General features: G+C 48.6%; 2 protein-coding genes across 5 annotated transcripts in view; one reads left to right on the forward strand and one right to left on the reverse strand.

Moving 5' to 3' along the window:
• Positions 1-3,364: 3,364 nt before the first annotated feature.
• On the reverse strand, positions 3,365-5,369 carry LOC139789105 (thiol S-methyltransferase TMT1A-like). Its single transcript, XM_071729626.1, has 2 exons — positions 4,624-5,369; positions 3,365-3,808 (listed from the first exon to the last, which is right to left on the reverse strand). The coding sequence occupies exons 1-2, from the start codon at positions 5,125-5,127 to the stop codon at positions 3,572-3,574; spliced, it is 741 nt and encodes a 246-aa protein (XP_071585727.1). The 5' UTR covers positions 5,128-5,369; the 3' UTR covers positions 3,365-3,571.
• Positions 5,370-6,322: 953 nt separating this feature from the next.
• Positions 6,323-22,267, forward strand: part of SCN8A (sodium voltage-gated channel alpha subunit 8) — a 62,671-nt gene continuing 46,726 nt past the window's right edge. The window contains exons 1-4 of one of the 4 annotated variants that reach the window (XM_071729602.1): positions 6,323-6,463; positions 7,983-8,065; positions 10,289-10,349; positions 18,563-18,898. In XM_071729602.1, the coding sequence (XP_071585703.1) occupies positions 18,617-18,898 (282 nt within the window). In that variant the 5' untranslated portion in view covers positions 6,323-6,463; positions 7,983-8,065; positions 10,289-10,349; positions 18,563-18,616. Of the gene's footprint in view, positions 6,464-7,982; positions 8,066-9,895; positions 10,014-10,237; positions 10,350-11,339; positions 11,391-18,562; positions 18,899-22,267 lie in introns of those variants that run through there. The other 3 variants (XM_071729603.1, XM_071729606.1, XM_071729604.1) reach the window with 3 other exon arrangements.

A 22,267-nucleotide genomic window follows, 5' to 3' on the forward strand; every position in this document is an offset into this window, starting at 1 on the left:
CACAGCACCACCAACGATCGGCCTACGGCTTTGCCTTTGACCACAAACCTCGAATCTACCGGCCCTCGGCAGCCATTCTCCAATATTGCTCAAAGGGCCCCAAAATCCGAATGACTGAGACTGCAAAACACATGCAAAGAGTGACCACTGAAAACTTTGGCTGGCCCTAACCCTCACATGGTACCCCACCCACAGCACCACCAACGATCGGCCTACGGCTTTGCCTTTGACCACAAACCTCGAATCTACCGGCCCTCGGCAGCCATTCTCCAATATTGCTCAATGGGGCCCCAGAAGTCTGAACGGTCGGGACTGGCAAACAAATGCAAAGAGTGACCACTGAAAACTTGGGCTGGCCCTAACCCTCACATGGTACCCCACCCACAGCACCACCAACGATCGGCCTACGGCTTGGCGTTTGACCAAAAACCTTGAATCTACCAGCCCTCGGCAGCCATTCTCCAATATTGCTCAAAGAGCCCCAAAATCCGAACGACTGAGACTGCAAAACACATGCAAAGAGTGACCACTGAAAACTTTGGCTGGCCCCTTCTTGTCATTGTGACCCTGTCCTTCTACTCCTCCCCCTACGGCTGTGGCCTTCTTTTTTCCCAGGCCTTCTTCTTTTTCTCTCTCTCTCTCTCTCTCTCTCGTGCTTTTCTCTTGCCTTTTCTCTCTTTCTCTCGCGCTGAGCCTTGTCCCCAACTCTGCTGGGATTTTTCAAAAGTCTAAATGAACCTTTTCCTGCCTTCAGAGTACCCTGGGGGGAGTGGGGGTGGGGGCCTGTGGTTGTGGGTTTTTGGCAGACCCTGGGGACAGAGCTCCCAGCTGTGGCCGGAGCAGGGGATGATGTTCTCTGAGGGGCTTCAGCTGGGGCTGGGGTAGCCCAGGTGTGGCCAGTCAGGTTGATGAGGGGGCTTTCCCAAGGGACTGTGGGGAAGGGGCTCAGGCTTAGTCTGGGGGTTGTGGGGTGCTTGGAGCTCTGCCAGGTAAGAGGAAGAGGGCTGGGGGCTTTTGGCTGGTGCAGTGGTTGTTTGCTCCCTCTTGGTATTTTTTGGTTCCCCAAGAGGTAATGCCTGCAGTGTTCAACTCTAGAATGAGAGGGGAAAGGGGAACACTCAGGGGCTCTTTGGAGGAGTTCAGCGTTCTCTAAGAGGTCAGTGTTTGCTGATGTGGGACTTGCTGGTGGCACTGTTGGTTGGAATATTTTTAAGGCACCTGGTGAAAAGGAACCCTGAGACTACAGGAACGTCCTAGCCCTGTGATGTGGCTTTCCTTGTTGAACATGGTTTCAGGTTAGGGTTAGGGTCATTAGGGTTAGGGGTTAGGGTTCGGGTGATAAGGGTAAGGGTTAGAGCCATTAGGGTTAGGGTCATTAGGGTTAGGGGTTAGGGCTAGGGTTAGGGCCATTAGGGTTAGGGTTAAGGGGTTAGGGTTAGGGGTTAGGCGTTAAGGGTGGGGTGAGGGTTAGGGGTTCGGGTTTAGGGGTTAGGGTTAGGGTTAAGTTTAGGGTTAAGGGTTTAGGGTAAGGGTTAGGGGTTAGGGTTTTGGGTTAAGCTTAGGGTCATTAGGGTTAATGTCAGGGTCTTTAGGGTCAGGGTTAGGGTAGGGTTAGGGTTAGTGTCGTTAGGGTTAGGGTCATTAGGGTTAGGGGTTAGGGTTGGGTTTAGGGTTAGAGGTAAGGGGTTAGGGCTAGGGTTTAGGGCTTAGGTTTAAAGGTTAGGGTTTTGGTTAGGACCTTAGGGTTAGGACCTAAGGGTTAGGGTTGGGGTTAGGGTTAGGGGTTAGGGTGGTGGAGGCGGCCATTAGGGTTAGGGTTAGGGTTTGGGGTTAGGGTTTAGAGTTAGGGTTTGGGTTAAGGTTAGTGTTCCAAATGAGGGTTAGGGCCATTAGGGTTTTCAGTGGTCACTCTTTGCATGTGTTTGGCAGTCTCGAGCGTTCGGACTTTTAAGGCCCCACTGAGCAATATTGGAGAATGGCTGCCAAGGGCTGGTAGATTTGAGGTTTGTGGTCTTTGGGGGGGGACAATGACGCTGCCAACGGCCCAGGGAGAGGCGGCAGCTCCCGAGCGAGCCCCGGAGCCTCTGAGAGAAACTTCCTGAGCTCGTTTAACGTTAAACTCGAGTCTTTTAATAATCTGGTTGGGGTGAATAAAGTTAGAACCGTGCAGGAAGGGTGCCAAGTGCCTGGGAGGCTTTGGCGTTACCCGGGGAGGAGTTAGGGAGGGTGCCCTTCCCCTCCCCCTCCGCACTTTCAGGAGAGTAAATAAATCTGTAAATAAATCCTCGCATCTGAGCAAAAGTTCGGTGTTAAAGGTTTGCATCTGATTGTTCGTCCTCTGAGGCTGGAACATGAAGAGCTGGGACTGAGAGTGAGAAGGTCAAACCATGATAGGGGCCTATCATGGCTGCCCCAGCACAGGGAGCAACACCTGAGGGAAACCTTTCCCAGAATTAACCAGTTGTCAGCAGAAATTCCTTTGAATTCACATCAATTTTTTGCCCGCTGCGTTGTTTCATATCTTCCAAGACCTTCAGAGAAAACAGAACCTGTTATTTAACGTGTGGTTCAGAAACTTTAACTCAAAGTGCTTCAGTGTGTGTCAGGGTTTAACGCTGGCCCGGCAATTAAACCGAGTGACAGATGCTCTATGAATCCCTCTTTCCTCCCTGATAAAGAAAGGAGAGAGAATAAGGGAGAGAGACTGATGGGTTGGAAATTAAACTACACAGCTTTAATGAAACAGTAATGATAAGTAGGAAGAATTACTAAAGATATACAAATATACAGGGAAATTGATACCTCATTCCTTCCCCCTTCTTCCCCCAATAACTCTCACGTCACCACAGAGGCTGCAGGGCAGCCCTGGGAAAATCCAGGCTGGAATTTTGGGAGCACTTGGGAACTGGAGGCAGGAACACACAGATATGGGCTGGCACGGATCAGGACCACAGGCAGAGGAAGGGATGGAATCCTCCTAGGATGCCGAAGGAAACAGGGAAGGGGTAAAGAAGGGGAAGCAGGAAGCTGGAAGCTGGCTTGACCCTTGTGATCCCTCAAATTTATCCTGAGTATGAGATGTATGGGATGGAATTCTCTGTTTGGTCCATTCTGGCATCTCTCTTGTCTGTTCCTCCCCAAAGAGGGCTGCAGGTGGGACCTCTTTATTCCTCTTGGAGGGTAAAATGTTCCTCAGCGTCCTTGGTTCTGCACACCAGTCTCTAGCAATAACCATAAACATTGGGTGTTATCAGTCCTAGAAGCAGCCACTGCCTGAGAAACTTGCTGTTAATTTCAGCCACTACTGTGGTAGTGCCACATTTTCAGTGCCACTACTTCCAAGAGACTCAGCCAAAAGCAAAAGTACAAGACAGAAAATCACCTTTATCCTGGCCCAACCCGGGACACTGCGTTACCAAGATGGAAACGTTTGGATTTGCTTGGGCTGGATCGGTCACATACCAGGCAATACATAAATCAATATTATGATATTGATCATAAACAATATGATCAATCAAACAAAACCAATCAAACATATCAAGGGGGTTGGAGGAGGCCGGGCACGGCTGCGTTACTTCACGGCGTAGCCCACGATGTGAGGCTCCACGGGTGTCCAAGGCAGGGCCACGCTGATGTGTTGTAACTTCAGCTCCGAGAAGTTGGCTTGTTGGAGGTTTTTCCACAGCTCTCTCGTCAGGCAGCATCCATCAAAGATGAGTTTCCAAGTCGGGTGGCAGATCTGCTGCCAGAAGTACTTCCAGCTGGAACGATCCGCAGCCACGTGCTCCAAGAAGTAGAAAGCTCCTCCCTGGGGGAAACAAAAGTTGGTTTACGGAATTCCAACAGGCCCAGGGGGGGTTTTGCTGAACTTATCCCTCCTTCCCACCTTTTCTCAAATGCAGAGCAGTTTGCTCACTCATCAGTATTCCCCGACCCCTTCCCTGCCTGCTCTTACAGTGTCTGAATGTAAACAGGAATCTTTCAGAGGTTCAAATTCTTGTTCCAAAAGCACAAAGAATGTACTTACTTGATCCTTCTTTTTTTTCACAGCAATAGTTTGTTGCCTTTCTGTTTCAATTGATAGTGTGTCTTTTTTTTTCTTTTTTTTTTTTTTCCAGGGGAACTCAGAGAACAACATATAAATCCTACTCAAATTCTCAAGTGTTTGACAACCCAGAGGATTGTCTTGAAAATGCCATTTTAAAGGCTGAAAGTCCACTGCAAAAATACCTCAGCAAAGCAGCTTGTTTAATCTTTAACTTGATTAGTGGACTCCAGGGAATGAAGGTGGTTTAGATCAGCCCCACTTCTAAGAGTTTAGGGCAGTTTATTTAAAATGCAGACTTTCAGTCCTGATCAGAGCTCTTCCTACACAAAGCAAACCAGGAGAGAAAACACCAGAGGAACTGGTTCTGCTTTAAATTATTATAAATACTTATAAATTTAGTGGCAGTCCTAGCTAGCAGACCACGTTGTTTTTAGGGTTTCCCATTTAAGGCTCGGACTGGCCGACCAGCATGTTGCTCCAGCTTTGCACCATTTAGCAGAGCAGAGTGGTCATAAATCTGATTTAACCAGGGCAATAAAGGTAATAACTTTTTTTTTTTTTTTTCAGATACTCACAGGTCTCAGCACTCTCAGCACCTCCTCCAGGGTGCCACTGATGTTGTTCACAGAGCAGAGGACGAGGGTGCAGACGACGGCGTCCACAGAGCCACTGGGCACCTGGTGCAGGTCATCTCCTGAGGCTACCAGGAATTGTTCGTAGTGGAGGTGTTGGTTCTTGGCCATGTTTTTTGTAAGAAATTGCTGGAAGTTGGGGTTGATGTCAGTGCAGGTGACTTTGCAGCCTGGTGGGTAGAACTCAAAGTTAACCCCGCAGCCCGTCCCGATCTCCAGCAGTCTCAGCTCTCCTGAGCCTCTCCTGAAGTCAGGGAGACTCTGGAATAATTCCTGCCTCTGCTTCTTTGATTTTTTCAGGTGGATGTCTGAAAGATGCCCTAAGAAGTAAGGAAAAAATACCTTCTTGCAGAAAGGCTCCCATATGCCCACGAAGGAGAGGAGGTAGATGGGCATGGCAAGCAGTGCCAGGCAGGCACGGAGGAGGAGGATGGGAAGTTCTGGCATTTTTTGTGTAGGGCAGAGGATCCGTGCTGAGCAAAACTTGTTCTTCTGTGTCTTAGAGCCCTTCCAGTTCAGCCAGAGCTGCTTTCATAGACTTGCAATGTTCCTCTTGAAGTATATCCAGCTCCTTGGACTGATCTGCAAAGACTTTTCTCTAAAGCTGGTTTGAAAGTCCAGTCAGAGGCAGGGATAGGAGAAGCAGCTCTGGCAGAAGAGGAGCTGCCAGTCCCTTATGTAACCTGGGAAAACTGGGCAGAACAACTTTGTCACCGCTGGCAAAACCTCAGATGACGCCTAAATTTGGTGTTGAGCAGTTTCAGGTTACAGCTGGTATCTCTTAAAGCAGCCCTTGTCTTTTGTGAGCTGAAGGAAACCAGGCTGAACTCTGGATTTGCTGTAGGCTTTTTTGGTTGAACATTAATTAACATTTCAGTTAAAAAGCACGTGGGTCAGAATTTATTCACCACCCTGTTTAAAGTTGCCAATGAGCTACGTGCTCTGTGCTCTCTGCAACAGCAGTTTCCAATCTTTTCAGTTTGTGGACACCTGAAATACTTTGATAGGGGCTTTGAGATATCAAAGTCTGAGATATCAAGTCTGACAACTTTCAGACCTCTGGTGGGGGCAGAGATTTATTAATTCAGTAGTCTCTGCACGCAGGGTATGGCTTGGTTTTATTAACTTTATAAACTTAAGGCAATAATGAGCTGGCTGCTCCACACCAAATGCAATCTGTAAAACTTTTGCAACTTTGCCATCAGCTGTGCTTTCAAAAAGGAGTTGGCAGCAAAGGAGATTTGCAGCCAGGTATTCATTGCTCTGCTCCAGGTGAGCCTAAAGTAGGGAAGGGAGGACTTCAGGTCCCTAATAAAGTTCTGTTGTGAATTGCATTGGAGAATTTTGTTTCTCTGGTGAGTGAGAGGTAGCCCCGTTGTCCCACGAGTTCTTTCCTCCCTCTAGTGGTAATAAATCCGAAATCCAGCAGAAGGCAGCGTCGTTTTCAGGCTGCTTTCTCAACGAGCTCTGGTGTCATCGCCTTCATACCTCCACCTTGTGGCAGCTGCATTAGAAAAATCAACTTAAGCAGTGGGAATTTCTGGGGAGACCAGCTGGATGTGTGTGGAGCACAGAACAGAGACATTTCTGCATTATTTTATTATTTTCTTACATATAAACTGGAGCAGGTTTTAATTCCTTGCTGCTCTACTGCAGGAAATGACAGAAGAGGTTAAAGAGTGGCCAAGAGAGCAGCCCCTTCCTGCTGTGTCCTTGGAGATTTTTAACTAGAAAACATTCCTGATGAAACCCTTAGCTGGTCAAAGAGATATTTTGCCTGTAGGTAAGTGTGTAACTAAACTGAATGCAACAGCTCAGGTCCTGCTTGCATTGAGCCTGTTATCTGGGGGAAACAACTGGTCCAAACTCCACCAGGATTTTGCTGATCAGTTTTGTGACTGCTGGGCTGTGGTGGCTCTGCCTCTCCCAGCACCCTGGGTACCAGCTCATCAACAGGCAAACCAGACCTTGCTGAATCATAGAATTATAGAATCAGAGAATGGGCTGGGCTGGAAGGGACCTCAGAGCTCATCAAGTCCAACCCTTGATCCACTCCCCCCGTGGTTCCCAGCCCATGGCACTGAGTGCCACATCCAGGCTCTTTGGAAATATCTCCAGGGATGGAGAATCCACCCCTTCCCTGGGCAGCCCATTCCAATGGCTGAGCACCCTCTCCAGAAAGAAATTCTTTCTAATGTCCAACCTAAACCTCCCCTGGCACAACTTGAGACCTCTTGTGCCCTCTTGTCTTGCTGAGAGTTGCCTGGGAGCAGAGCCCAACCCCCCCCTGGCTCCAACCTCCTTTCAGGGAGTTGGAGAGAGTGATGAGGTCTCCCCTGAGCCTCCTCTTCTCCAGCCTCAACACCCCCAGCTCCCTCAGCCCTTCCTCAAAGGAATTCTCCTGGATCCCTTCACAGCCTCCTTGCTCTTCTCTGGACCTGCTCCAGCACCTCAAGCTCCTTCCTGAGCTGAGGGGCCCAGAACTGGACACAGGACTCAAGCTGTGGCCTCCCCAGGGCTGAGCACAGGGGCAGAATCCCTTCCCTGGACCTGCTGGCCACGCTGTTCCTGAGCCAGCCCAGGATGCCATTGGCCTTCTTGGCCACCTGGGCACACTGCTGGCTCCTCTTCAGCTTCCTGGCAATCCAGACTCCAAACTGGTGTAACAACAAGATCCCACCCATGATACAGGACAAACCTTTTAGATTACAGCAATCTCTTGGGCTCCCCACATCCTACAACCCCTTTAAATCACAGCCATTCCAGCTGAATACTTTGTTTAGCTTCAGTTGGTTTGCATGCTGGCTAAACCAGCCAAGGTCTCCAGTCCTTTGGTTGTTCCTACAGAAGCACAAACACCCCTGGAGCTTTGCAGAGGTGTGTGTGTGACACAGCCCTGTCCACAAAGCTGCTGAGCCACCCCAGAGGTCACCCCACCAAAGGTGAAGGGAGTACTGAGAGCTGTAATGATGAAATAAAGAAAAGGCAGCCTCCTTATCAAGCAATTTTTGTTTTCTTTTTTTTTTTTTTTTTTTGTACTGAGCAGCTGTGTGCTCCTTAAAGAGACAGCACAGTGCTAGGTGGTTATTCTTCAGATTGAGAATTACAGAACTATATTTCTTCTGCTCTCTGAGTTCTGGGTAGGTTTTTGTTCTCTTTTAACCCAGGGAGGGGTTTTATGGGGTTTCTCAGCTTCACTGTTCCAAATACAGGCAAGCAAAACCATTAGCTGGAGTTGTACTATTTATCTGCTTCATTTTGGAAATACTTTCAAACTCTGCTTTGTTTGTGCTTTTTTTCAGGATTCCCTTTCCCCTTGGATGGGGATAATGAACTAGATGGCTCTGAAAGCTGTTCAGACAGGAGGATGGGGCACAATGCACAGGTAATATTGGGGTTTTGCTGAACTTCATGCCCCTTTTTTGGAATAATGTCTCTCCAAGGCTGTGCCAGGATTGTTTGGGTCCATTAGGAACTTTTGTTTTGTTTTATTTTGTTTTGTTTTGTTACTACTGCTCAACCTCTGAGGGCTCTGACCTATTTCTTTCTTGCTTAAAGATAACTTACACAAACTGTAATAACACCCTGGGGGTTTCAGAATGTCCTTGAAGTATTTCTGGTGCCTGGCCTGCCCCAAGGGGACCCATGTCCCCACAGCTCCTGGCAGCTCTGGGGGTGCCCTAGTTGGGAGCCCAGGTGTGCTGCCAGGTTGCCAGTTGGGGTTTGGCTTCCCTGCTGCTGCCTGGGGCCAGCAGTGACCCCTGGGTGCAGCACCATGAGTTTCAAGCTGCTGGAATTGTTAGCTGTGGAGGGAAAGAATTTTTTTTCTTACTTGATGTGACTTAATTTCCACTTTTGAGCACTTAAACACTCTGTTTTGGGGAGTTGTTTCTCAGCAACTTGTTATCAGCTGATTTCCCCCCTGTATCTTTGTATTTTTATTTCATCTGGTGGAAATTTTAGCCCTTAAGTGACAACCCAGTTTGGACTGGAAATTTCTCAGCACCTATAGCAGTTTATTTCCTGTGTGTCTAAGAGCTTTTGATTAGTTCTGGCTTTGAGATGTCCACATTTTTTAGGCTGCCTCTACCCTCAGGTAAACCCATAGAAGTCCATGGTGTAAAGTAAGGGCAGAATTAATCCCTGTATCACTTTTAAAGCAAGATAAATGAGTTTCCAGTGCTCAGCACACAACTCCTAAAGCTCTGCTCAGAGGACAAAGATTTAAAATTCTCTGAAGAGGACATTTCTGCAAGGTGGAGGTGCTGGTTTGTTTGTTTTTTAATAACCCAGCAACCTAATACAGCACTTCAGGGTGTTCTTTCAGCAACACAGTCACAGTCTTGGAAAGATGAGCTATGTAACAATAAAAAAATATATTAAAATTGCAGGAATAAATTATAAGGGTGGTATTATAGGCATAAGTTCCATGTCTAAATGAGGAGTTAACTGCAGATGAGTGACTTAGGTCAGTTAATAGCACTTTTTTTTTTTTCTTTCTTCCAGTAAAATAGTGAATAAAAGAAACAAAACAAAAAGCTGGATGTTTGATGGGACTGCAGCTGAGGACACTTCTGTAGCAGATTTGAGTGAGTGTTGCTCTGGAGCTCCCCAAGAAACCTTCCAGTGTTGAGGAAGGAATTTTTGGGAGGAACCAAAGAGCCCAGCTCGCAGTTAGAAGCTGAAACAGCGCCCAGAACTGCCCCACAAAGAGCAGCAGCACTTCGGGGGTGACAGAAGGGGCAGCTGGACACTTAAAAATTTCCTTTCCTTCCCGGAGAGCACAGGGATGAGGTCAGGGAGCTCTTGGGGATGCAATCCACGGTGAAGCTTTAGCTTAAGGAAAGAAGGTTAAAAAAAAAAAAAAAAAAAAAAAAAAAAAAAAAAAAAAGGGGAAAAAAAAGAAGGAAAAGACGGGATGTTTGGCTGGCTCCAAGTTTTCCTCTTGCTCTGCTGGTGACATTGCCACAGATCGCGCTCCGTGCCCGGCCGTGCCAGGACTTGGGCACCGCTGTGAATCAGCCCGAGCAGGGAGCGCAAAGTTGGGCTCTAAAAGGCCCAGAAATGGTTCTTGTGGAACCGGGTTCACCCTCGGGGCCGCTCGCTCGCACCCACCCCACCCCCGCCAGCCGGGTGGGGTTTTTCCACCGGAACCGCGATGGTTCCCGGTACCTCGGATGATCGCGGGGGGGGCTGATGCTGCGAGCTGGGTCCCTGCTCGGTGTGGGGGGGGGAACCGGGACCGGCTGAGCAGCCCCCGCTGACCCAAAACTTAGCTCAGAACCGGCGGCAGCGCTGAGGGTGGGGGGCACCGACCCCCCCTCCCCTCCTAGGTAGGGCTGAGCTCCGCGGGCGCTGATGGGTGCCGGGTACCCCCTGGGGTGTCCCGGCTGCCACGGGTGGGTGGGGGGACACCCGGGGGGTGGGTCGGGGGTTTCCGTTTTGGCGGGAGTTTGGCCACGCCCCCTGTGGGGGGGGGGGAGGAGGAGGGGGGGGCCAGGCCGGGTGCGGGGAGGGGAGAGGGGGGGGTTGGGGGGATGGGGGGGGGGGGGGGGGGGGCAGCGCAGGCAGCGCACCAAGATGGCGACAACCGCAGTTCCTCCCGCAGCTCCCCCACCTCCGCAGTCCAGCAACGCCTTGCGGGAGACGCGTTAAGTGCAGCGGCCACAGTAAGTGACAACCCCGGCTTGGGGACCCCCACCCCCCACGGGCAGAGCTCGGGGGGGCTTCCAGACTTTGTTCCTCCTCTCCCTTTCCCCCCTCCCCCCCCCTCCCCATTTAAAAAATTCTTTATTTTAAGAAAAAAAAAGAATAAATTCATAACCGTCCCTTCCACCTCCCCATCCCAGCACACGTTTTTTCCTCCCCCCCCTCCTCTCCCCACCCCGGGCTTTGCCGCAGAGCGGGTTGATCGCCGGCAGCTCTTGGGAGCGCTGCGTGGTGCAGTGGGGGAACTGGGGAAGCCCCCAGCCCCAAATCCGCCTCCTCATGCTGAGGTTGGGGAGGGGGACCTTGGGGGCCTGGCCCTTCCCCACCCTTCGCAGAAGAGTTGGCCCCGAAGGATGCTCGCTCAGGGAGGGGGGGACCGGGGTGCCCCCGCTTCGCTCCCCACCGAGCATCTCCCCACCAGCCGGGGGGTCCTTGGGGTCCCTGCCCCAGCTGGGGGGGAATCTCCGTTCCTCCCCGGGGTAGGGAGGGTCGCCAGCCCTCCCAGCCGGGCCTCGGGGTCACCCACCAGCCCTGCTCGGGAGGTTGGTGCTGGGAGGGGGCGATGTCCCTCTGCACAAATCCCCCCCCCCCCTCCCCTCAGCCTGGAGCAGCCGCAGCTCCGCCCGGGCCACCCTCTCCATCCTCCCCCCTCGCTCCATCCCGGGGAGCCCGCGGGGCCCTTCTCCTCCCAGGCCCCTCAACTGGGGGCTGTGCTCTTTGTCTGCATTGTGGGGAGGAATAACCCGAGTTGTGCTCGGCCTCCCTTCCCCCCTCAGCCCTCGCTGCAGAGCTGGTACAGCCCCCCCCCCCCCCCCTTCTCCTCCGCTTCAGCATCCTCGGGCTCCGCTGCCAGGGGAGGGGGAGAAGTTGGAGGACGGAGTTGGTTTGGGGTTTTTTTGGGGTTGGGGGGAATGGATGGGGCGGCTTTGAGGTACCAGCCTGACCCAGATGTGGTTTGCTCTCTTGCTTCATTCCATCACACCACGGATATGGGGAGAATGGTGAGAGACGGATTCTTTTATTTTTATATTTAGTTATTTATTTCTTTCCTACCGAGGGAGAGGGAATTGCAGCACGTTCACAAGCTTTTTCTATTAAAAATCCGAGTGTCTTCTTTCCCTTCCCTTCCCCCCCCCCCTTTCTCCTTTCTGGTGCAAATTTGCCCAGCTGACGTGGGGGTGGGGAAGCTGGAGGAGATGCTCCACAGCAGTAGCTGCAGATGATCCGAGGTAAAATCTAAAAGTCTGCCGGGAAGGGGAGTGTGTGTGTGCCAGCAGAAGCCTGGGGGGTGAGGGCCAGCACAGCTGGATCCCTTGGAAGGGGCTCCAGTTGGTTTTTCCAAGGGGTCCCAGATGTGGTGGGTTCATCCCCTGCAGGTTGGTCGTGTGGGTCGCTTTGCAGGGGATGGATGGATGGATGGATGGGTGGGAGATCCCTGAGGAGCTGGGTGGGTTTGTGGGCTGCCAGTTGTGTTTCTGCTGTGTGGAACTGTGGTCTGTGCAACAACACTGCAGCATTCCACCCCCGATGGGAACCCATGACCTGTATGTCCTCATTTCACACGGGGGAAGATTTAATTACGAGGCATGAGGGTGTTCTAGGATTGCCCCCTCCTCCTGATATCTTTAGGAGCAAAAAAAGGGAGGAAAGCATTTCATCCAGCTTTCCCTCATGGGTGCTGGCTGGCCTGCTGTAGAGAGAGGGCCTGGAAATATTCTTGCAATGAACTGGAGTGCTTTTTTTTTTTGTGCATTGGTGATGGATGCTCTTCCAGAAGGAGATCATGGAGCAGGACAGGCGATGCGCAGGGGGTGGCTTCTTGGAGCACTTCCTTCCCAGCCTTGGGGGGGATGATTCCTCTCCCTTCTTTTCCAGTAAGAAGGTTGGATGTGATGTGATGTGATGCTGGTGGGAGCTGTGTTGGGTGCTGGAGCAGAGGAGCCCCAGGACCAGCAGCTTGGGGGGTGATGGGGCCGGAACTGCGGCCACTTTTCCATCCTGATGGAGCTGAGCTCCCACCTCTCACTCTTCCTCGGGGTGGGGGGTGTGATGAACAGGTGGTGAAGATCTTTGTAATCTATAAATAGCCTCTGGTGCTGTAAAAGCCACGGGAGGGGAGCTGATGCATCTCAGGCTGATAAACAAGTGGTCAGTGCTGGCCCTGGAACGCTGCTTTCCCTACAAGGCCCCTCGGAGCTCTCCTGGGTGTGTGTTCCATCTGCTCTGTGTTTAGAAAGTTCCCCTTAGCTTCAGGGATGTTTAGGATGATTAACAGTGTGAACCCAAGGGCTCCTGGATCCTTTTTTTTGGGTGTGTTTCAGCACTTCCCAAGTGTCATTCAGCCTGGGTGGAAGGAGCTGGACCCAGCACCAATGATTTAAGCAGTTATATAAGCTGATGGGTCTGGCTTCTCTCTAGATCGTGGCATAGCTGGGTGGGGGACAGGTACAATAACGTGAATATTTTGTGCCCAGAGAGAGTGATTGCATGTTGCAAGAAATGGAGCAGGGATGTACTTCCATCCTCAGTCCAAGGGGGTGAAATAAACCAGGAACGGAGTCGGCGTTGAGCGAAAACAAAGTGGCTTAAAAATCTAAATTATCCTTCCTTCCTTTTTTTTTTTTTTTTTTTTGTTGTCATGTCTGCATTCGTTTGTGGGTTTTGCTGGCCTTGTTGAGCATGCTTTTGCATTAAAATAACCTGATCCAGCTTCAGCTATCAGTTGATACTGGCTGGTTTTCAATGGCTGGAGAGGGGATTGGCAGCAGGAGCCCAGTCACATGCTTCCCATTCACTATCGATCCAGAGGCTGCAACAGCCATGGGCATCACCCCACCCAGCCAGATCAAGAATTAAATTGATTGTTGTCTTGTGTTCTTGGGATTGAAGAAGGGGACCAGGAAGATCCAAAAGCTCTGGAGTTGAGAACAAGACCTGGAGTTTGACCCAGAGGTGAACGGGGTGGTTTGTGTTAGGGAGGGCAAGGAGCTCGGTGGTGTTGGCTTCAATCTGGTGGGGTTCAGAAATAACTGAATGCTCAGACTTTCCCCCTCACTTTCTGGATAGGAATTTGGGGAATTCTGTTTTAAATCCTCCTTGGTGTCAGCTCAGGTTCAAGGCTGGCTTTGAACACTGAGCATCAATTTTTTTGTCGGATGAAACTGTCTTCAAGTGTTGTTCCAGAGTTAGAGGAGTTCTTTTGCTGTTGCTTTTGCTCTTCTCCCCTCCCTGCCCTTCTGCTTTTGAGGTGTGTGTTCCAGTTTGTTCCAGTTTAGTTCTGGCATCAAGAGCAAAACCATTTCCCTGCCTTGCCCAGAGCTGCCCTTGAGCTCTGCTCAGAGCCCGGAAACTTCTGCAATATTTTACATAGGGTGGGGAAAATGGACACAAAGCAGGGAATGTTGCTTGGAAAGTGAAAAGATTTCCTCTTCCTTCCTCTTTCAGAGCATCAAATGTGACCTCAGAGCTTTTTCTAAGGGGAAGGTTTCCTCTTGCTTCCCTGGCTGCAGGATTTCTGGACCTTTTAATGGATAAAATTGCTTTGTCCTGGACACACAGAGATCTGAAGGAAGTTTCCAGTCAGGGATTTGCTCATGCCTGGCTGTTTTAGTTTGGCTTGAAGCTTTTTAGGCTCTCATGCAGTTTTCAGACATTTAGGGGGCTCTTCATCTACTCTGTGTTCTCTTTTCTGCCCCAACCCTGCACGTTCAAATCAGGACCCACGTGTGTCTGTGTGGGTTATGTAAAAATTCACATCAAGAAGGGGGCTCCCTCTCAACAGAGCTGAAAGTTGGGCTGTAAATGACTAAATCTGGCAAATTAATAAATGAAGAAATGTATTAAAGGAAAGATATTGCCTCAAAAGTGTTTTTTAATTTATTTTGACAATCAGCTTGAATAATTTAGTAGAATATTTCATAATGTGCCAGTAAATGGACTGCTGGGAACATTTAGAAAAAAATAATTAAGCCTTAGCAAGTAAGCACCTCAGTACCAGTGTTTTTTCTGGTGTAAAATCTTTGGGAAATGTGTTTGTAAATATGGAACCTGGCCCCAGGGAGTTGTGAGCACCAAACTCCAGGTGCTGGCCATGAATTTTGTGTTCTCCAGCAGCTTGGTGTGGCTCCTGATGCAGTTTTCTGCAGCTTGGGGAAGTGCATCCCCTCTTCTGCTCCACCTGGATGCTCTTTGTCACAGTTTTTTGGGGGAGAGATTAAAGAACCACATGTGGAAAGTGCCAAAATAAATTCTAGTATTTATTCTTACACCAGTTTCTGCATATCCCAGCAAGACCATGCTCAGTTGGGCAATGAAATGCATAATTTTTTCTGGAAAAACTTTTGGAGCCCAGCTTTCTTTATTGCTGAAGATGCAGGAATTGTTTCTCAGTGCAGAGCAGGGTGCAGGGAGGTTTGGGGTGGCTGAGATGGTTTTAGAGGAGGGAGCTTTTCATATGAGCCTTGGTTTACAGGATTGGAGCCTGGCAGAGTCCCAGTGCTTGTCAGAAGCTTCCAGTTCTACCACCAATTTCCAGGTGACTTTGGAGAAATTATTTTCTCTTTCTAGGATTCACTCTTTGCAGAGAAAACTTTTCTGCTTAAATCCTGAGGTCTTCAGGATGAAGATAGTTGAAGATTTTGGTTTTCAGTCAACGTGTGGAGAAGGACCAGGTCTCTAAGTAGTAGTTTCATTTAAAAAAAAAAAAATGCCTGATGTTTTTTGAATACCCTCTAGGAACTAATTGAAATCCAATCAAAGGGAAAGGAACAAAGAGCAGCTCATCCTGCAGAGGAAGTTGGACTGAAACAGGCAGACTGGAGCCTGAGCACTGGGTCAGGGGGGATTTTTTTTATTTCTTTGGGGTTTTTTTGCCTGTGTTCATGCAATCTCAACTCATTCTGAGAAATCTCTCCTTGGTGAATGCAAGAAATGTTACTGCATCCTCAAGGGAAAATTTATTGTTGAGGTTTCCTACCTGTTGAGAAGAAGAGTAAATCTTGACAGTGAGAATCCTTGGGGCTCTCAGGACCAACTGGAATGCTCCACACCTCCAGCTGAAGAAATTAGGGAAATAATTCCTGTCTTTTAATATGAGATCATTTACTGGGAGAGCTCACTTTGAGGTCTTGATACCCAGAAGGCAACAGCCCTAGGAGTCCCTGCCACAAAACCAGTGACTTTGTCACCTCAGCAGAGCTGTGTGTGAACACCAGGAGCAGGAGGCAAACCTTTTTTTTTTTTCTTTTTTTTCTTTTTTTTTTTTTCTGCTGTGTCCCTGAGCTACTTTGGTTTCTAAATTCAGGCCCTCCATATTTATCTGTGCCATTCAATTAGACCACATCCCCAATGCTGCTCCAGAGTTTCAGAGTATGCAGGAATTTTAGTAATGAAATGCACGCAAATGCTGCAAGAGCAGAATAAATTAAATTTTCCTTAATTCCAGCAGGCTATTCTGTGATGTTCCTAGAGATAATGTGACTAAGAAGCTGGCTTTTCTTTCCCCCTCTTGCCACCTTGTTTGGTTTTTGTCTTGAAATACCTGGTCAAGCACCTGTGAGAAGAATCCTCACCCAGAGGTGTAGTTGCAGGAGGAGGAACAGCTCTGCTGAAGTTGGCTGGTTTTTTGGTTTTTTTTTTTTTGATCTCCCAATAAAACCTGAGGTGTTTGATTCAGTTCTGGGTGTGTGGTGCAGTTTTAGACTTGTGTGTGAACAAAGTTGCAAGGAATAAACTGAGGTGCCTGGGGAGGATGCTCTGCACTCGGTGTTCTGGCATGTGTATTTTTTTTTTTTAATAGAGATTTAAACAGAAAAAAAAAAAAAGGTATAAAAAAAAATTACTTGGCTGGTTTGGTGCTGTATTTATCCATGAAGTCCACTGCAATCCCTGAGGGCTGTGAGGATTTTTTGGGGCTGGGCAGAGGTGTCCCAGCTGGTCCCTAGGGTGGGAGTGAGCATCTCTTGTGGTCATGTCTCTGATTTCTGTCAGCTACAGGCCAGACTTCAGAGCCAAAGGCTTTGCAGACCACTGGTGGGTAACTTCAGGCTAAAATAGCTGAATCCTCACGATTCAGCCCCGTATCACAGTTTCCAGAGCATCTGGAAGTCCCTCTTTCAGAGATTCAAAACCTTTAATGTGCATTTTGACGCCGTGTGCACGTGAGCTTAAAAGATCTGATGCTCTTTTTGTGGCCTTTACCCTGCCCACCTTTGGGGTTCCCTCTGTGCCCGTTTCCTCATGGTTTTTTTTGCCTTTCCTCTGGAATTTGTTGCCACTTTGGGTTCCTCCCTGAAGTGCCAGGCTGTGGCAGGGCTGAGTTGTCTTCCAGCCTGCAGCACTGCAGTGCTGTTGCATCAGTGCAGGGTTTCTGTCATTCCTCTCCTCTCTTGGCCTCCTCCTGGAGTGGGAGAAGCTTGAAGAGGCACCAGGAAGCTCCCAAATGCAATTCCTGGGGCTGCTTCTCAAGCCAGAGCTTGGCAAAAGGTGCAAAGCTGCAGAGGGTTTGGAGGCGGATGGATTGGGATAAAGGAACTTCCTCGCAGCTCTTCCCTTCTGGAGGAGTGGAGGGAGAGAGGAGGGACAGGGGAAAATCCTGGCAGAGTTCTCTGCTCCTTTGCAGGGTTTTTTTTTTTGTTCCTTCCCCACTTCCCTTTTCTTTTTGTGCTGGAGAAGTTCTCCTTGGCACCCCACCTGATGCGGTGTCCAACCCACATATCCCAGAAATCCAACATTATTGGATTTCATATGTATTATTGTATGAAATTGCTGTTAGACTTGGTGAGAGTCTTTTAGGATTATTTCATTCTGAAGGCCTGAAATGAATAGGACCATTGAGAACTGGCTACATGGTACATGAAAAAGGTGCAATTTGGCTTCCTGGAATAGGGATGGGATGTGCTGTGGAGTGGGAAGAGGTCTTGGCAATTCCTGAAGCTCATCCCTGGCTCATCATTCCCATACCTGCCAGAGTCCTGGGGGAAACTTTTCCTTCACCTGATAGGACAGGAAGGAGTGGTTTGGGTTTGGTTTGGGTTTGGGTTGGTTTGGGTTGGTTTGGGTTTGGTTTGGTTTTCAAGAGCTCAGCACATTCCATGGATGTTGGCTCCTGTGCTCTCAGAAACCCAGTCCCAGGTTTTTCCTCCCAGGTGGTACCAGGGTGAGGAAGGTGCCAGCACCCAACTCTCTGCAGAGACCTCTCAACACCCCACCCTGCCTGTGGGAATAAAGCTGGCTTGGAATTTTTATTGAAAAATGAGGTTTTCTTTAAAATCAGCTTGCTGGAGAGCACTGACTGGTGGGTTGATTTCTGCTGGAAAAGCCTGCTTGGGATAAAGTTGCTTTTCAGAACAAGTTCTGTGATCTAGAACAGAGCTGGTGGTCAGGAGCCACCCAAACCCAGCTGTTAGATCCAGCTCAGCATCCTAATTCTTCCTGGGCTGTAAAACCTGGGTGGGAAGCAGTGGGATGGGAAGGTTCATCCCAGCTCCCACCTAGAGCTTGTCTTGGGGTTGAAAAGCAGCAGATACCCAAACCCAGTTGTTAGATCCAGCTCTGCATCCTGCTTTTTCCTGGGCTGTAAAACCTGGGTGGGAAGCAGTGGGATGGGAAGGTTCATCCCAGCTCCCACCTAGAGCTTGTCTTGGGGTTGAAAAGCAGCAGATACCCAAACCCAACTGTTAGATCCAGCTCTGCATCTTAATTCTTCCTGGGCTCTAAAGCCTGGGTGGAAGCAGTGGGATGGCCAGGTTCATCCCAGCTCCCACCTAGAGCTTGTCTTGAGGTTGAAAAGCAGCAGATACCCAAACCCAGTTGTTAGATCCAGCTCAGCATCCTAATTCTTCCTGGGCTGTAAAACCTGGGGGTGAAGCAGTGGGATGGGTAGGTTCACCCCAGCTCCCACCTAGAGCTTGTCTTGGGGTTGAAAAGCAGCAGATACCCAAACCCAGCTGTTAGATCCAGCTCTGCATCTTAATTCTTCCTGGGCTGTAAAACCTGGATGGGAAGCAGTGGGATGGGAAGGTTCACCCCAGCACCTAGAGCTTGTCTTGGGGTTGAAAAGCAGCAGATTTGGTGAACTTTAAGCCCACCATGGCCTTTGGCTCCTCTGTGCTGGTTGTGCTGTCCCTGACTTTTTTCTGCCTCTGTTTTTTTTTTTTTTTTTCCTCCCCTGCAGAGCTGACCTGTCCGGGGTGCAACATCACTAAAGAAGCTGCTGCAGGATGAAAAGATGGCAGCACGGCTGCTCGCACCACCAGGCCCTGATAGTTTTAAACCCTTCACTCCGGAGTCTCTGGCAAACATTGAGAAACACATTGCAGAGCTAAAAAAGAAGCAGAAGCAACGTCCAAAGCAAGACAGCAGCCACCGGGATGACGACGAAGACAGCAAACCCAAACCAAACAGTGACCTTGAGGCAGGGAAGAATTTGCCTTTCATCTATGGGGACATCCCTAAAGGCCTGGTTGCTGTTCCACTGGAGGACTTTGACCCTTATTATATGACCCAGAAAGTGAGTCTGCAAGGAAGAAGTGGCTAAAGCACCTTTTGCATAGGAAATTTGCAGGTTTGGGGGATGGTTTGAGGAGAAGACAAAGAATGGAGGCTTTGGATGGGGCTTGGTTGGGTGTATTTTTTTTTTTTCTTTGATGTCTCTATGATCATCTGCTTGGATGGAGTTAGGAGAGCAAGGTCTGGAAATTAAAAATAGGTCAAGTTGTGAGAATGTGCCAGTTTTAACCATGAAGGCAAGAAGGAAATTCAAATGGGGGGGTGATGGTTTTCCATGTGTGTTTCATCACTTGCATGGAATTCAGTTGCATGGGATGGTTTGAGGAGAAGACAAAGAATGGAGGCTTTGGATGGGGCTTGGTTGGGTGTATTTTTTTTTTTCTTTGATGTCTCTATGATCATCTGCTTGGATGGAGTTAGGAGAGCATGGTCTGGAAATTAAAAATAGGTCAAGTTGTGAGAATGTGCCTGAAGACAAGGAGGAGATTCAGATGGGGGGGTGATGGTTTTCCACGTGTGTTTCATCACTTGCATGGAATTCAGTTGCATGGGATGGTTTGAGGAGAAGACAAAGAATGGAGTCTTTGGATGAGGCTTGGTTGGTTGGGTGTATTTTTTTTTTTTTTTTGGTGTCTATATGATCAATCTTTAATCACCTGCTTGGATGGAGTTAGGAGAACAAGGTCTGGAAATTAAAAATAGGTCAAGTTGTGAGAATGTGCCTGTTTTAACCATGAAGACAAGGAGGAGATTCAGATGGGGGGGTGATGGTTTTCCACGTGTGTTTTTCATCACTTGCATGGGATGGTTTGAGGAGAAGACAAAGAATGGAGTCTTTGGATGGGGCTTGGTTGGTTGGCTGGGTGTATTTTTATTTTTTTTTTTTTTGATGTCTCTATGATCAATCTTTAATCACCTGCTTGGATGGAGTTAGAGCAAGGTCTGGAAACTAAGATCGAGTTGTGAGAATGTGCCAGTTTTAACCATGAAGGCAAGAAAGAGATTCAGATGGAGGGGTGATGGTTTTCCACCTGTGTTTTTCATCACTTGCATGGAATTCAGTTGGAATTTGTTCTTAGCAAAGCAGTGGGGTGTCCTGAGCAAAAAAAAAGAAGTGAGATGAAGGAATGAACTGGCTTTTCCTCATTTTTCTGTTTGATCTCTGCCTGTGGAGTGGCAGGAGGCAGTTGTGGGTGCTGAGGTTTATTAAGGCCTGAAGTATCATGAGGGGAGTGGTGAGTAGGCTGGAAATGGAGGGGGGGGTTTCTTCTACTGCTGAAAAAAAGAAGAGGATGATCAGTGCTTTTCTTAAAAGGCTGAATGACTTCAACCTGAGGTTCTTTTCTACTGTTTCATTTCATTTCTTTCTTAGATAGGAATGTGATGTGGTTCAGCTGAGATAATTGCCCTCTGAAACTGGGGTGCAGCTGAGCCACTGGGGAAGCTGGAGGTTTGACCATAGATGTTCAAAACTTGGGTGGAGTGGCTGACATGTGAAATCAGCCAGAGGAACAAAGTGCTTTGTGACCTGGGCTTGGGAGCTGCCATTTCTTGTCCAGAAGTGATTCTGAGGCCAGGGCATCCTTCCCAGAGCATCAACTGAATTTGCTGCTGGTTTGGAGTATAACTGATGATTCTTTGCTGTGTTTATACTGGTGAATTTTATGCTTTTTGGTGTGTCAGTGGTGCTGGGAACTACAGCAGTTTGTGGTGAGTGGCACCAGACTGGTGTCCAGTTGTGCTTACAGAAATGTCTTGGCTGCTGGTGGTAGCCACCCTCCCCCCTCAGAAATATTTTTTCTTTCTTTAAATAAAACTGGTGATGGCTGGGTTTGGTGTGGCCAAAAGAGACACGTGGCTGAAGAGCTTTTCCCAGGTTTTCCATGGATGTGTGTGACCCAACCAAAGCAGATTTTAGGACACGTGGCTGCCACATCCTGGAGCATTGGGAAAAAAGGCTTCTTGGTTGTCTTCATGTTCCACCAGAAGTAGGAGGCAGAGGGGAACATCAGAAGCCCTCAAGCTTTATCAATTTGTATTTCCCTCCTAACACAATGCTAGTAATAAATATTTAATGCTTAGATTGAAAAAATAAACCCCATTCCCAACTTTGAAGGCATCTCTCCTGGATGCTTCTGCACGTGGCTGCTTGCAGAGTTCCTGTTGGTTCATGTGGAGCTGGAGCAGCTGCAGATGGAAGAGAAGGTTCTGGAGATAGAAAACAAACTGGCACAGCCCTGCCAACCTCCTGCTGCCTCCTCCCTCAAACATTGGCTTCATATTTTTTTTTACCAGCTCTGTTTCTTCTGCACCCTCTTGGCTACGGTGGTGGCTGAGGTGCTGCTGCTTTGCAGCTTCAAATAGTGACTTCCCACCAAGAAGTTTTTTTTAGGGCCATTAAAAAAAAAACAAACAACCTCTTGAATCACCAGGAATTGCAGATCTGCTTGAATCATGAGAAGTTTTCCAAGATTCCATTCCTCTCCAGCAGTAGATTTTACATCCTGGGTCTTGTCTTGTAAAGTTGGGCTTCCAGAGGACACATCAGCTCCTTGCTTTTCCTTGCAGGAGGATGTGGTGATCTTGGATTTATCTGAGGAACTTAAACTGCATTTTAACTGAGAAGCTGAACTTTCCAGTGGCCTGGTAACTGATATTTAAAGGAGAAACAGTGTGACCTAGAAACAGAGAGCCAAAAGGTCCTGGGTTTGGAGCCCAGCCCTGCAACTGTGGTTCTGGCCCAACCTGCTTCTCTTTGCTCAGTTTCATTTTGCAAATGAATCTTAGGAGAATCAGGAAAACCCCTTTGCCCACAGGATTTTGGAGCTTCTTTAACTCCTCTCTGCCTTTATGTGGGTGCCAGGGATATTTTTTTGGTGTGATTCTTTGTTTTTCATATATTGATGGCCTTCCAGTTCCTGGCCTGAAGTATGTGGGAGGAGCAGTACTTGGCCGTGGTATTTGTTGTGGAAACCTGAAACATTTCAGCTAAAAACCCCAAAAGGCAGGGATATGAACTTCCTTCTTTATTTGTGCAAACAGAACTCAGGAAAGGTGCCTTGGAGAGCATCCCTGGCCATGAAATCAAAGCATCTGGTTGCCTCATGGTCCAGTCTTCCTCTCTTCAGTGTTTCCAAGAGGCAGTGACCATCCTCCCCTTCCATTTCTGCACCTTCTTAGTATTTCTAATTTTATTAACTCTTTTTCCATCTTTTAGGCCTTTCTTGCCTTCTTTTCCACTTAGGGCCTAATTTTATTAACTCTTTTCCCATCTTTTAGGCCTTTCTTTTCTTCTTTTCCACTTAGGGCCTAAAGACTCAAGCCCACTCCACAACTCCTTGCCCTGTTCTTTCCCACTGGCCACGACTTT

This window comes from Heliangelus exortis, chromosome 31, assembly GCF_036169615.1.
Source record: "Heliangelus exortis chromosome 31, bHelExo1.hap1, whole genome shotgun sequence".
NCBI classification, from domain to species: domain Eukaryota; kingdom Metazoa; phylum Chordata; class Aves; order Apodiformes; family Trochilidae; genus Heliangelus; species Heliangelus exortis.

Coding starts and splice junctions, on each gene's coding strand:
- LOC139789105 (XM_071729626.1), bottom strand. CDS start 5,127: ATGCCAGAACTTCCCATCCTCCTCCTCCGTGCCTGCCTGGCACTGCTT. Junction 3,809..4,623: donor TGCTGAGAGTGCTGAGACCT/GTGAGTATCTGA, acceptor TGTTTCCCCCAG/GGAGGAGCTTTCTACTTCTT.